This window comes from Peromyscus eremicus, chromosome 6 (genome assembly GCF_949786415.1).
Source record: "Peromyscus eremicus chromosome 6, PerEre_H2_v1, whole genome shotgun sequence".
In the NCBI taxonomy this organism is placed as follows: domain Eukaryota; kingdom Metazoa; phylum Chordata; class Mammalia; order Rodentia; family Cricetidae; genus Peromyscus; species Peromyscus eremicus.
Window position 1 is genome coordinate 63,310,754 of NC_081421.1, and position 11,743 is coordinate 63,322,496.

The 11,743-nt window shown below is 55.7% G+C and overlaps 1 protein-coding gene across 1 annotated transcript; it reads right to left on the reverse strand.

The window, feature by feature from the left end:
• Nucleotides 1-3,030: 3,030 nt before the first annotated feature.
• Nucleotides 3,031-11,667, reverse strand: Rusc1 (RUN and SH3 domain containing 1). The gene is given in 13 exon segments (XM_059265646.1): nt 3,031-3,670; nt 5,569-5,691; nt 6,127-6,673; nt 7,154-7,200; nt 7,364-7,469; nt 7,541-7,715; nt 7,812-7,888; nt 8,007-8,105; nt 8,861-8,960; nt 8,962-9,207; nt 9,209-9,273; nt 9,506-10,934; nt 11,559-11,667. Coding segments are annotated over 12 exon segments (3,099 nt in total). The 5' UTR covers nt 10,851-10,934; nt 11,559-11,667; the 3' UTR covers nt 3,031-3,501.
• Between the last annotated feature and the right edge of the window lie 76 nt (nt 11,668-11,743).

An 11,743-nucleotide genomic window follows, 5' to 3' on the forward strand; every position in this document is an offset into this window, starting at 1 on the left:
GGGGATCCCACTGTTCTGCGTACACCTGTCCAAGGCTGAGCCATTAGGCTGTGACTACAAATGTTGTAGCAAGCCAAATGTCACTAATTCTCTAACAATGTTATCTGAAGTCATGGCCAAGAGAACGGGTCAGAAAGAACAGGCAAACAGATTGTGTCACGGAAAATAAAAGCTGTTATCAGTTTCAGGACCATGCTTGAAGACCATAGACGTCTTTGACACTTGTGGTCCTAGTCCCACAGTAACAGCTGTCTCCTGTATTCACTGACCTGAACTTTAAACATATGAACTTGTTAGTGTGGGCGGGTGTTTGTGTGTATGTTAATGCCTGGCAGGCATGGTGGTCCAGCTATAATTCTAGCACTCGAGAGTGAACACACACACACACACACACACACACACACACACACACACACACACATGATTTACAATTAAAGGAGCCTCAGAAACGCAATCTCTGGCTCTTTTAGGGATAGACTAAGCGGCTGAGGAGATAACTCAGTGTGGACAGTCTAGCTTGGATCCCTAGCACCCACATAATAGGAAGAGGGCAACTCACCTATGATTCCTAACACAGGATTCTCAGAGCAAGCTGTCGAGGTAGCCTCAGCAAGAGACCCTGCCTCCGTAAATAAAGCGGAAGGTAGCCAAGGAAGACATCTGATGTCCATTTCTGGCCTCCACAGGCACTCCAGTGCACGTGCACACACACGTGCAAACGTATACACTAAATATGTATGTAAAAAAGATGCTGCCTGTTGTGGTGCACACGTATGTAACTGGTCCTCAGGAAGCTAGGACAGGATGGCAAGGGGCAGGGGGTAACGCCTCTTCAGAAGTGAAATTTAGGCCTAGGAGTGTAGCTCAGTGAAGACCATACATTGTCTAGCACACGGGAGATCCTAGGTTCAATTCACACCTCATGGGGGGGGGGGGGGGGGCAGGGGGCACCTTATTCCCAAATGCCATCAAAATCCAATCTGAAAAGTCAGCCTGTGTAAGACTTGTCGAAGGGACAGACTGCAAACAGCACAGGAAGCAGCAGCATCCACTCCACCAGGCCCAGGCAAGCTTTCAGTGGCGGCAGGATGCGGATCTGAGATGTTGAAGAGGGCCGAGGTGCTAGAACTGGGCTTTCTCCTGGTTTCTGGTGTTCAGGCACCAGGCTGTCTCTGTGGTCCTCCGCTAAGGAGAGTACCGAGTCAGCAGTCAGTAGGAGAGCAGCAGTCCTCAGCGGTGCTCTGTGTGTAAGTTGAAGACAACTAGCCTTGGTTACCCTGCCGTGGAATGTTAGAAGGACTCATAGAAAGGGAAAGTGTAGGGGCAAAGGGGGTAGGCTAGAGGATTCCAACTAAGGGAGCCTGAAGAGATGGAGCTAGGCAGTATCAGGAGGCTAAGCCACAACCCTGTCTTCCTTCTTCAGGAGAGGAGAGGAAACCCGGACAAGGGATGGGAAGCAGTATAGAGCAGGACAGCTACTGAGCTGACCCTGGGGTCAAGGAGAGCCAGAAGTAGGGTGGGAAAACTGACTAGCCTGATTGCTGGATTGCATCTTGAGTTTCTCACCCCTGGGAGTCTCTCAACAGCTTAGGGCAGCAGGCCAAGGTTTTTAATCCCCTCAAGGCATATCTCTTATCACTAACCCACAATTCCCAAAGATAAACTCCCACAGACTCACGACACTGTTGCACCTTTACTGAACGGATGTTTCTCCTTGGTACTTTCCCGTTCATAGTTGTGGTCATAGCTTCCTGGTTGTTTTGCCTCTTTTCTTTAATGCCTCTTCTATCTAGACCACCTTTGTAGTGAATCCTAGGACATCTTAGCTTTTCTTTCTTTTTTTTTTTTATTTAAATAACTTTTTTTTCATTTATTTTACATACCAACCAGTTTCCCCTCCCTCCTCTCTGTAACTGATGGAAGCTTTATTTCAAAAGATTGACAGGAAACTCAACCATCCTAACCAACTAACGCCTGGCAAGATACTTTGCTTTTACTTAAAACCGTACCACTGCAGACGTTGGCATTAAACAGAAAAGTGCCACTTCTTCCCACATCAAACCTTCCTTTTACCTCAAAATCTAAAGTACAGTTTCAAAGGCTATGCGTCCATCTTTCCTCGTCTTTCCTTCAGGCTCTGTCATCCAGTGAAAGAGCAGTGTGAAGACCGAGCATGTGGGGCTGTGGAGCTGGCTCAGTGGGAAAGGCACTTCCCATCAAGACAGATGAGTCTCATCCCAAGGACCCCCAATAGTAGGCAAGAACTGACTCCCAGAAGTTACTGTCTGACCCACACACATGTGTGCCATGGTGCACATGTCCCTTCACACACACACACACACACACACACACACACACACACACAATCTAGAAAAAGAACAAATCCAAGGTGTCGGAGGGCTTGCTGCTTCCGCAGAGGACCCACGTGTGGTACCCAGAACCCACGTTGGAAGCTCACAGCTGCCTGTAACTCCATCAGATTTAATAGAACAGTAGTTCTCAACCTGTGGTCTTGACTCCTTTGGAGGGCAGAATGACCCTTTCACAGGTTAAATATCGGATATTTACATTACGATTCATAACAGTAGCAAAGTTTTATGGTTGGGGGTCATCACTACATAAGGAACTGCACTAAAGGTCACAGCATTAGGGAGGTTGAGAAGCGCCGTCATAGTGACATGGTAAAAATGAAGCCCCCCACTAGTGGCCCCCTGACCTCCATGTGAGCCATGGCATGAGTGCCCCTCCAGCACACACGTTCAGTGTATTCTACAGGACAAAACCTGGCATCCGAGCCAGGTGCACGCCTTTAATCCCAGCACTCGGGAAGCAAAGACAGGCAGAGATCTCTGAGTTCGAGGCCAGCCAGGGCTACCTGGTAAGATCCTGACTCCCCAACCCCCAAAAATAAAAAAATAAAAAATAAACTACCTATGCTAGAGCAGAAGTATCTACCTGCCTTGGGTTCCAATAAAAGGACTTCCCTCCCCCACAGCTGTACCTATACCCTGACACCCACAGGAACACGTATCGGTTCAACTCCCACATTTTATTGGAATAAGGAAGGAAAGAGGCAGATGAATGCCAGAGGCCCACCCACCAGGGGTGTCCAGGCTTCCACCTAGCACTTAGCACAGCAGGAGTACATCTTAAACACGGGCAACGAGGGCTAAGGACAGACGGAGACCACAGTCCTGTGGGTTTGGGGGCAGAGGCGTGTTCTACACTGGCACAGTCCACTGTGAAGGTTGAGGAGGGATCGGTGGGAATTTGCAGATAGGAAGGGTGGCGGTCTCTTGTGCAGATGGAGAAAGAGAAAGGAGTCCTGTAGACAGAAGGCCTTTCTAGGTGTTTGCAAGAGGGAAGAGGGAAGTTTATTTTAGCTGTCCACAGAAATGGATTTGGGAAGAAAGGTGTGTTTGCAGAAGGAAAAATGCTCTAGTTCACGTGAACAGCATTTATGAGCTATCCCATTCCTAGGAGAAGGAGAGAGGCCCCGAGCTAGAGAACGAGGGAGGTGTAGCCCACGGGCACCAGCCCCTCGGCACCTTCGCGCGCACAGTGCAGCCAGTCTTCACCCACTGTGCCAATGACGTGCAGCACTTCCCCACGCCGGAAGCTCAACTGGTCAGGTCCCGCAGCAGTGTGGTCACAGAGGGCCCGGACTGCCCTGGGGGAAGTCACAGAGAAGGGTGAGGACAAGGTGCCCAGCTCTTCCCAGGCCATACTGTCCTATGGCAGATTGCCAACACTCACTGACATGTCTTTCTGGGACCGTGGCCTCCCTGAACCCCAACACTTCCCTCTGCTGTTTGCAATTACACATATGCAAACCTCATGACCCTCCTAACACTCCAGGCCCTCCCGATGGGGGGCAGGGGGCATGACTCCCCTCAGCTGTTCTTGGCAATCCGGCAGCTCCTCTTAGTCAGTCCACTACCAAAGTTCACTTCTGGCTCGTCTCCATGCACTTCCCCCTCAGCTGCACAGCCATCACCCTGATTTGGACCTCTGTCCTTTCTGGGGGGCTACATGGAATCATTTATCCCAAGAGCTTCTCCAGGTCTACCCTCTCCACCTGGCAGTCTACCGTTGCCAGGCTTCAGCCCCTCTGAGGCTCCCCACTGCCTCAGAATGACATCCTGGTTGTGGGGCTGGCCTACTGACCCATCATCGTGCCCCACAGTTCTTCATTTACCACACTTGAGCTTCTTACCTTTGTCTCCCAATTTTCCTACCTGACACATGCCAGAACCGTTACTAAAACCCCTTTGAGCCCCAAGCCTGGGGACAGTGTCCCAGAGGGTTCCATCTCCCTTTCCACCCCAGTCACATCCACAGCCCTGCCGGCCCAAACGTGCCTGAGCTCGTCAAAACTAGCCACACATGTCTCCATTGGACTATATGCTCCTTGAAAATCAGATACCAACAAAATGGGGTCAGTTTTGTTCTCTCCTTGGCATAATGCCTGGCGCAGAGAAGCACCTAGAATACACTGAATAGATGAGAAATCAAAAAGCTTAATTTAGGCCAGACATGGTGGCACATGCCACTAATGCCAGCACTTGGGTCTCTGCATTCCAGCAACCAAAACTCCATAGTAAGACCCTGTCTCCGAAAGAAGTAAATTAATAATTAAATTTAAAAAGCTTAATTCAGTGAACTGAAATTACCCAGAGAAATGGCCTCAAAGTAGAAGTCTGAGCCAGGCGCAGTGGTTCAGGACATGGTGGTACACACTATTAATCCCAGCACTTGAGAGGCTGAGTTCAAGGCCAGTTTGGGCTACATGAACACACCTTGTTGTTTTTTTTAAAAAAAAAAAAAAAAAAAAAAAAAAAAAAAAAGCTGGGCGGTGGTGGCACACGCCTTTAATCCCAGCACTCAAGAGGCAGAGGCAGGTGGATCTCTGTGAGTTCGAGGCCAGCCTGGGCTACCAAGTGAGTCCCAGGAAAGGCGCAAAGCTACACAGAGAAACCCTGTCTCGAAAAACCAAAAAAAAACCAAAAAAAAAAAAAACAAAAAAAAAAAAGCTGCCAGATGTGGTGGCACACACCTTTAACCTTTAATCCCAGCATGGGGGCTAAGGCAGGCAGATCTGTGAGTCCTAGCCAGCCTGGTCTACAGAGTAAGTTCCAGGACAGCCAAGGCCGTTATACAGAGAAACCAGGTATGGGGGTGGGGGGAGGCAAGTATTGACTGTGCATACCCTTCTTTAATCTCTATGATTAAAGCAGGTGGATCTCTGTGAGTTCAATGCCAGCCTGGTCTACATAACGAGACCCTGTCTCAAACAAACTGCCTATTCCATTTGGTTACTTTTTATGTGTGTGGGTGTTCTGCCTGCACACATGTTCTGTGCACCACATTCGTGCAGCATCCGCTACCGGCCTGGAACTCGGGATTCTGCTGTGTCAGCCACCATGGCACTCCCAGCATCTTTTCCCAGACAAAGAGCTAAAGGAATTAGTGCCCCAGCAGTACAGAGCAGGGAAGAAACCGTGCAAACTGACCTTCACACTACCCCCTGCCCACTCTGTGGCCACAACACACGGATGCAGCCCTTACCTGTCAGCCTGCACCCTGCCAGCTGGCGAGTCCGCAGGCTCCTCGGGAGGGGTCTCAGGAGATGTCCCCCGCTTCACCAGAGCCAACACACTCACTGTTGGGGGCAACCAGCTAGATGGTCTCCTAGAGGAAAGGATTTGGTCACTGAAGCCATACCCCAGGAAAAGAATCCAAGAATCCCCCCAACGGCAGTTTGGGAACTGGTCAGAGGGCAGAGAGGGCAGCTGTAATTCAGATGAATCCATCAGGGTCTCACAGGAGCTAGCTAAAGTCACTAGACATCACTGAGAGCCACCTGCTGGGTCAGGCTCTAGAATGGGTCAGGGATTTTTCTTTTCTCAAGGGCCAGATAAATATTTTCAGCTCTAAGGATGAGGAAGTGAAATGAGGAACTTTATGTAGCCACTACATTGTAACCATTTATGCATGTGACCATTAGAACCCTTATATAGCTATAAAAACCTATCATCTAAAGAGTCATAAACGACTAGCCACGGTGAACTGTGGAGGAAGCAGAAGGTCAGAGAAGGGACAGTGTGCATATGCATGCACACATACCTGGACTTGAAGGCTCCATTCTCAGTTTCTGAGAGGCCCCCGGGCACACCAAATAGCCGCCCCAACCACACGCTTCTGCCAGGTGTGGTTTGTTCTGTGGGGGGAGGTGCCTCCTGTGTACCCTCAGCCGCAGTCCCAGGACGCCTGGGTCCCCACCGGAGAAGAGGGAAGCCCTCAGTGCCGCCAGAAGCATAGACCCGAGAAGCCTGGGTCAGCTGATCCCACCAGCTGCCTGCTGGAGGGCGGGTGGAGGGGGCTGAAGGGTCTGTAGTGGCCTCTCCTGAAGTCCCTCGGAGACTCTGAGCCAAGCGGCCCCCCCACTGCAGCACGGCCTGTACAGTCTGCTGGAGGGCAGGAGGCGGGGCCGCAGGGGCGGGAGCCTGCTGCAGGCCCACGGGCAGGTGGTGGTGATGCTCGAAAAGCAAGTCCAGGTGGAAGGTGAGCACGGACAGCGGCTGCAGCAGGAGCAGCAGCTCTGTGGACAGCGATGGGCAGCTGCCACACGCCAGGGAGAAGAATCCGGTGGGCAGGTAGAGGGACAGAAGACCTGGGAAAGAGCAGCCCGCGTCAGCCCCAGAGGGCATGCTGCACCGATCCCAGAGGAGCCAGTATCTCCCAGACCCCACCCTGTGTGGGGCCCAGGGGCCCAGCCCTCTGCCCAGGTGGAACCATTGCCTCCACGGGGAGATATGCCCAGTTAGTGTTGTCAATGGAGAAACATTATAGGTTAGAACGGGAAGAGACCAAGCGCCTGGGAACACACACAGAGGTGAGGACCTCCCTTTCAGGGCAGAGATGGAACCTCACAGAGGAAGGGACCCACAGAAGAAATGAACGCTATCGAGGCAGCAAGAAGGGCAAGGGGCGAGGCAAGGAAGCCACGATGTCCTCGAGTGGGAACAACGAAGGGCCAGGTCGCCTGGGCTCTCCTCCTCCCATGCTCTTCCCAGAGCTTGAAGCCTGGGAACCAGCAGTGACTGTCCTCTCCTAACCCAACGCCACCACGCCTCCCATCTGGGCTTCTGACCTGCATCCTCCTGGAGGCTGGAGAACCACAGTTCCAACTGTTTGGTGCTGGAGGGAAAAGGACAGGGGGTGAATTGAGGGAAGACGTGGGGAGTGAGGGATGACACCGGAGAGGGGAGGCCTCTGAAAACACGGGGCACCCACTACCGGGTCCCATCCAGGATGTGCTGGCGGTTCCAAGGCCAAAGAGCAGTGGGGGAAGGCCACTCACTTGAGGAGGCCCAAGATGAAAGCGTGGAAACGGCTGCGGCTGCTGCTCAGCGGGGCCAGTCGGCTGACCTGGCTGTACAGGGATCCCATCGAATGCGTGCGGGAGCCTGAGGACAGGGGCTGGCGTCAGCCAGGTCCGCGCCCTGTGCCCATCGGATCCCACTCCCTCACAGCTCACCTGGCTTCACCGATGCCTCCACCACGCTCCAAGGGCTGCTCCTGCGCTGCCCAGTGATGAGGTCCTTCCGGAATGGCTTCAGTCCATCGGCCACCAGAGCATGGAGGGCCGGGCAGAGGGTGGTCAGCACCAGATGCCCCACATCCGGGCTCAGCCGGCTATCCCCCAATTGGGCCTGGGGACAGCGCAAAGCGAGCGGGTCCAGAAGCATGGCTAGCCACTGCCTGCCAAGTGTTCGGGCGCCCTTTCACCTCTCTCAAAATAAACTCACCTTCTGAACCAAGTTCCGAGCAGCCCCAAAATGCGAGATGATTTTGTCCACTGAAGCACTAACAGCTATCAGGAGACCTGGGTGGAGATGGAAGGCACATCAAAGCCCCTGGTCTGGGGAGCGGGGGCAACAGGGCGGATGGCTGAAGAAGACCAAGGCTGACGATTCAGACAGAAGGCAGGAAGGGCGAACTACCTTTCTTTTGCTCCTGCAGCTGGCCAGTCCCACTCTGGGCTTCTGCCATCCACAGCCGCTGGGCCCCGGGAACACCGGCAAACGACCAGGAACTACGCACTATGTAAGGGAAGAAGAACGCGATGACGCTTCCTTACCAAGGGTTACAAGGAGGACGTGGTTTGGGAGTCGTGGGAGAAAGAACGCAGCCACTTGAGGCGGAGAGAGGAGTGTGCAGTCTTAAGTAAAGCCCAGCCCTCGCCACCCCCACCTCGGTTCCCATTGCCCTTCCTCTCCGGAAAGTCGGGGAGCCACGCCGACCAGCTGGGCCTTTAAGTAGGGAGATGACTGGGTGAGGAACTGGAGGGCTGCACCCACTGAGCACGTGGGAGCCTCGACCAATGGAAAGACAGACGGGAAAGGGTGGAGAGTCTTGGGGAACCCACGTAGTCACCTTGCACCTCTTAGTGCAAGGCTCCAGCTTCACCCTACTTGGGGGCGGGATTCATGGAGGAGGTGTGGCTAGGACCTCCTGGGAGGGGACAGTGGGTCAGAACCACCGCCTCGAGAACTTGCCCTAGCGGAGGAATTCCACAAAGGGTGTGACCCCAGGTCCCTAACAATGGACCCCTTAAGCTGGGCTGGAGACCGGGTGGGGCCGGCGTTCAGCGAGGAGAGCAGTCACGCTCCTCACCCCCAGAACGTGGAGCAAGGCCAGCCTCCCCGGAACTAGTGAACCCGCTAGGAATCTGCCCAACTCCAAGGGCGAGATCTAGCCAGGCACCCTAGAAAAAGGCTAAAACGCAGGCTGGCCCAGGGCAGGAGGGGCGGCGGGCCGAGGCGCGGCCCGCGGGGCTGGCCCAGGTCCGTCTTACGTTGCCTGGGCGGAGGCGGTGGCCTTCTGGTCCAGCGAGGGGCGGTCGGAGGACGCGGTGGTGTTGGCAGCGGGGGGGCGGGAACCTGGCGGGGGTGGGGGCGCCGCGGCAGGGAAGGTGCTACTTCTGGGGAAGAGCGGGGAGAGCAGCAGGGCCAGCTCGGGGCTGGCCAGGCCAGGCAAGGCCCCCCGCGTGGGAGGAGAATAGGCTCCCACTGGGGATAGGCGCACAGGCAGCAGATGCTCCCCCGGGGGACTCGCCGCCCCCAGCAGCTGCAACCGGGAATGGGACCGCCCGGTTAAAGGCGTCAAGAGCAGGGACCCGGGTGCGCCCGCGCCCCCACCCTCTCAACAGGGGGCGCCCGTCGGCCGAGAACCGGAAAACCGGGGGCCGAGGGAATAGCGGGGGACCGGCTGCAGGCGGGATTGGCGAGGCCAGGTGCAGAGGGGGAGGGTAGCGGGGCCGACAGCCAGGCAAGGAGGGGCGGGAGAAAGAGGAGCAAAGAGTTAGTCCCTTCACTCCAAGACCCACCCGGTTTCCCTTTTTCCCCAGCGCGCCCTGGCCGTGGGGCAGGGAGGACACCGCAGAAGGAGGGGATGAGGGGCGGGCTCAGGACCCGCCCTCCTACAGGGCTGCGCTTCTTACCCACGGCGTGCGCGCGCCGCTCCTCGGGCTCCGGAGCTGCGGGGGCCTCCTCACCCACCGCGGGGCTGCCAGCCCTGCCCTCCTCCGGCAGCCCCTCGGCGATGGGCAGCAGCCCAAGTCGATTCTTCTTCCTCCGCGGAGGGACGGGAGGGGGAGGCGGTCGAGGCGGGACCAAAGCCCACCCAGCCGGAGGGTCCCTGGGCGGGACTGGCGGCGGCTGGGCTCGGCTTCGCGACCGGAGTTCCTTGAAGGTGGTGACTTCTCGGGCAGGTGCCAAAGAACCTCCCAGGGACCCAGTCGGCGGGAGCTCGCTGTCGGGCGAGAAGACTATGAGCCAGTCGCTGCGATCTTTCTTGGCCTGCGGCACGGGGGGCAGCCCCGGACCCCGCTTTCGCTTCTGGGCCAGCTCATGGAAGGACGTGATTGTCCGATGGGGCACCGGCTCCTGGCTGACGTCACCTCTCCATCCCCCATCAATTTTCCCTGCATCTATTTTCGAACCAGAACTGGTGTTCAAACAAGAAGCCAATTTCCCAGATTCTGTTTTCAAGCTCGAGTTTGTATTTTCATCGATTTTCCAACCAGAGTCACTGTTCTCGATGGCTTTCCATCCAGCTTCAGTTTTTTCTGTGTCAATTTTCCAAATGGGGTTAATTTTCCAACTGGGCTCTGCTTTCCCTGAGTCGATTCTCCCATCTTCGGTCTCTGAGAGCTCAGAGGTAGCAAGATCCTGTTCCCCACTGTCTTCCTCTTCCTCCAAGCCTGGGGAGGGTAGGTCGTGGCAGGTGGTCAGGGCGTTGCAGTTGGAGTCCAGTCCAGGTCCAGGTGGGGAAGATACTCCGGAGCAAGAATCCGGAGAGCAGCAGAAGCTGTCCGGAGAGCAGGTGCCAGGGCCCGCTGAAGCCAGAGGAGAGCCCGGCTCCACGGGGAAGGTGCTGGACTGAGGGTGGGCATCCTCATTGCCAGGCAGGTCGCGAGAGTAGACTGACACCGGGGACTCATCAGGGCTAAGATCTGAGCAGGAGCTGAGAGAGGAGGAGCATCCCGGATCTGAAGGCGAGGCGGCCTCTTCCTCCTCCTGGGAAGGGTCCTGCTGGTTTTCTATGCTGGGCCCGTGCTCCTGGCAGCATCGGCAGGGCACAGCTGGACTGTTGGAGTTGGCGTCCACCAGAGTCCCGCTGCAGGGCCCCCTGCTTTCTTTGCCCCCCGTGTCTCCTGGGGGCGGAGGTGTGCTCAGAGGCCCCTCCCGTAGTTCAGGACGGCGGGACAAGTGCAGGCCCAGGGAGACATGCTGGAGGTGGATGTGATTGAGGTTGCAGAGTAGAGCCCGCTGAGGGGACAGCATGGTATTGAGGATGAAGGATGGCTTCCAGAGAACCAAGGGGATCCAGCCTCTCACATTCACCTACCTGGCAATTCAGATGCAGACCTGGAAGACAAGGATGGTTGAAACCCAGATACTGAGATTGCGGGTAAGGGCACCGGAGGTCACTGAGGACTAGAGCAGACCTGGGAAGAATCTAGCTGCCTTGGGAGATATTTAAATGAGATTCAAATGACCAGGAACAGGCCATTAGTTTCCACTGCAGTATTTGCTGGTGGAGTCGAACATAACCTCCAGGGAACTGAGAGGGTCAGAGAATGCGGTTGCGCTCTGATCTTCGTGGGGGTGCGGAGCTTGAAAAACGAGTAGGGCCCGGAATAGACCCCAATCCTTTCAAATCAAGCCCTGCCCTCCAGTGTACCCCCTCCCCCGCAGGAAGGAGACCCCGCCCGGATGCTCTAGTCAGGTGCATGGTGGGGAACAAGGCGAAGGATTTCGTTAACACAGGAGAGGGGTCTGGGCTGGGGAGGAGAAAGCATTCAGCTTATCAGTCTGCATCTGCCCCGGTCCAGCTCAAGCCTGCAGCCTGTGTGCCCTCACCAGCTCGCGACAAGGTTTGTCCATTCGCTCTGTGTTTGTCTCCATCTTCCAGGCACCACCCTTCCCCTCCCATGTCCCCATCCATCCATTTGTCCATCCATCCACACCCATAGACCGAGCCCTCCTCACCCGAGGTTCCTCCTGCAATAGACCCGGCCTTGGGTTCTTCTGCATCCCCGCCCAGCGAGGAACAGAGCAGAGGGGAGGGGCGCCGGCAAAACCCACTGTGGCGGTGCTGCGCAGCCGCACCCCTTCGTGCACGGGCGTGGCCTAGCTCAGGCCCGCCCCCAGTCCCCACGCCACAGCTTGACGTG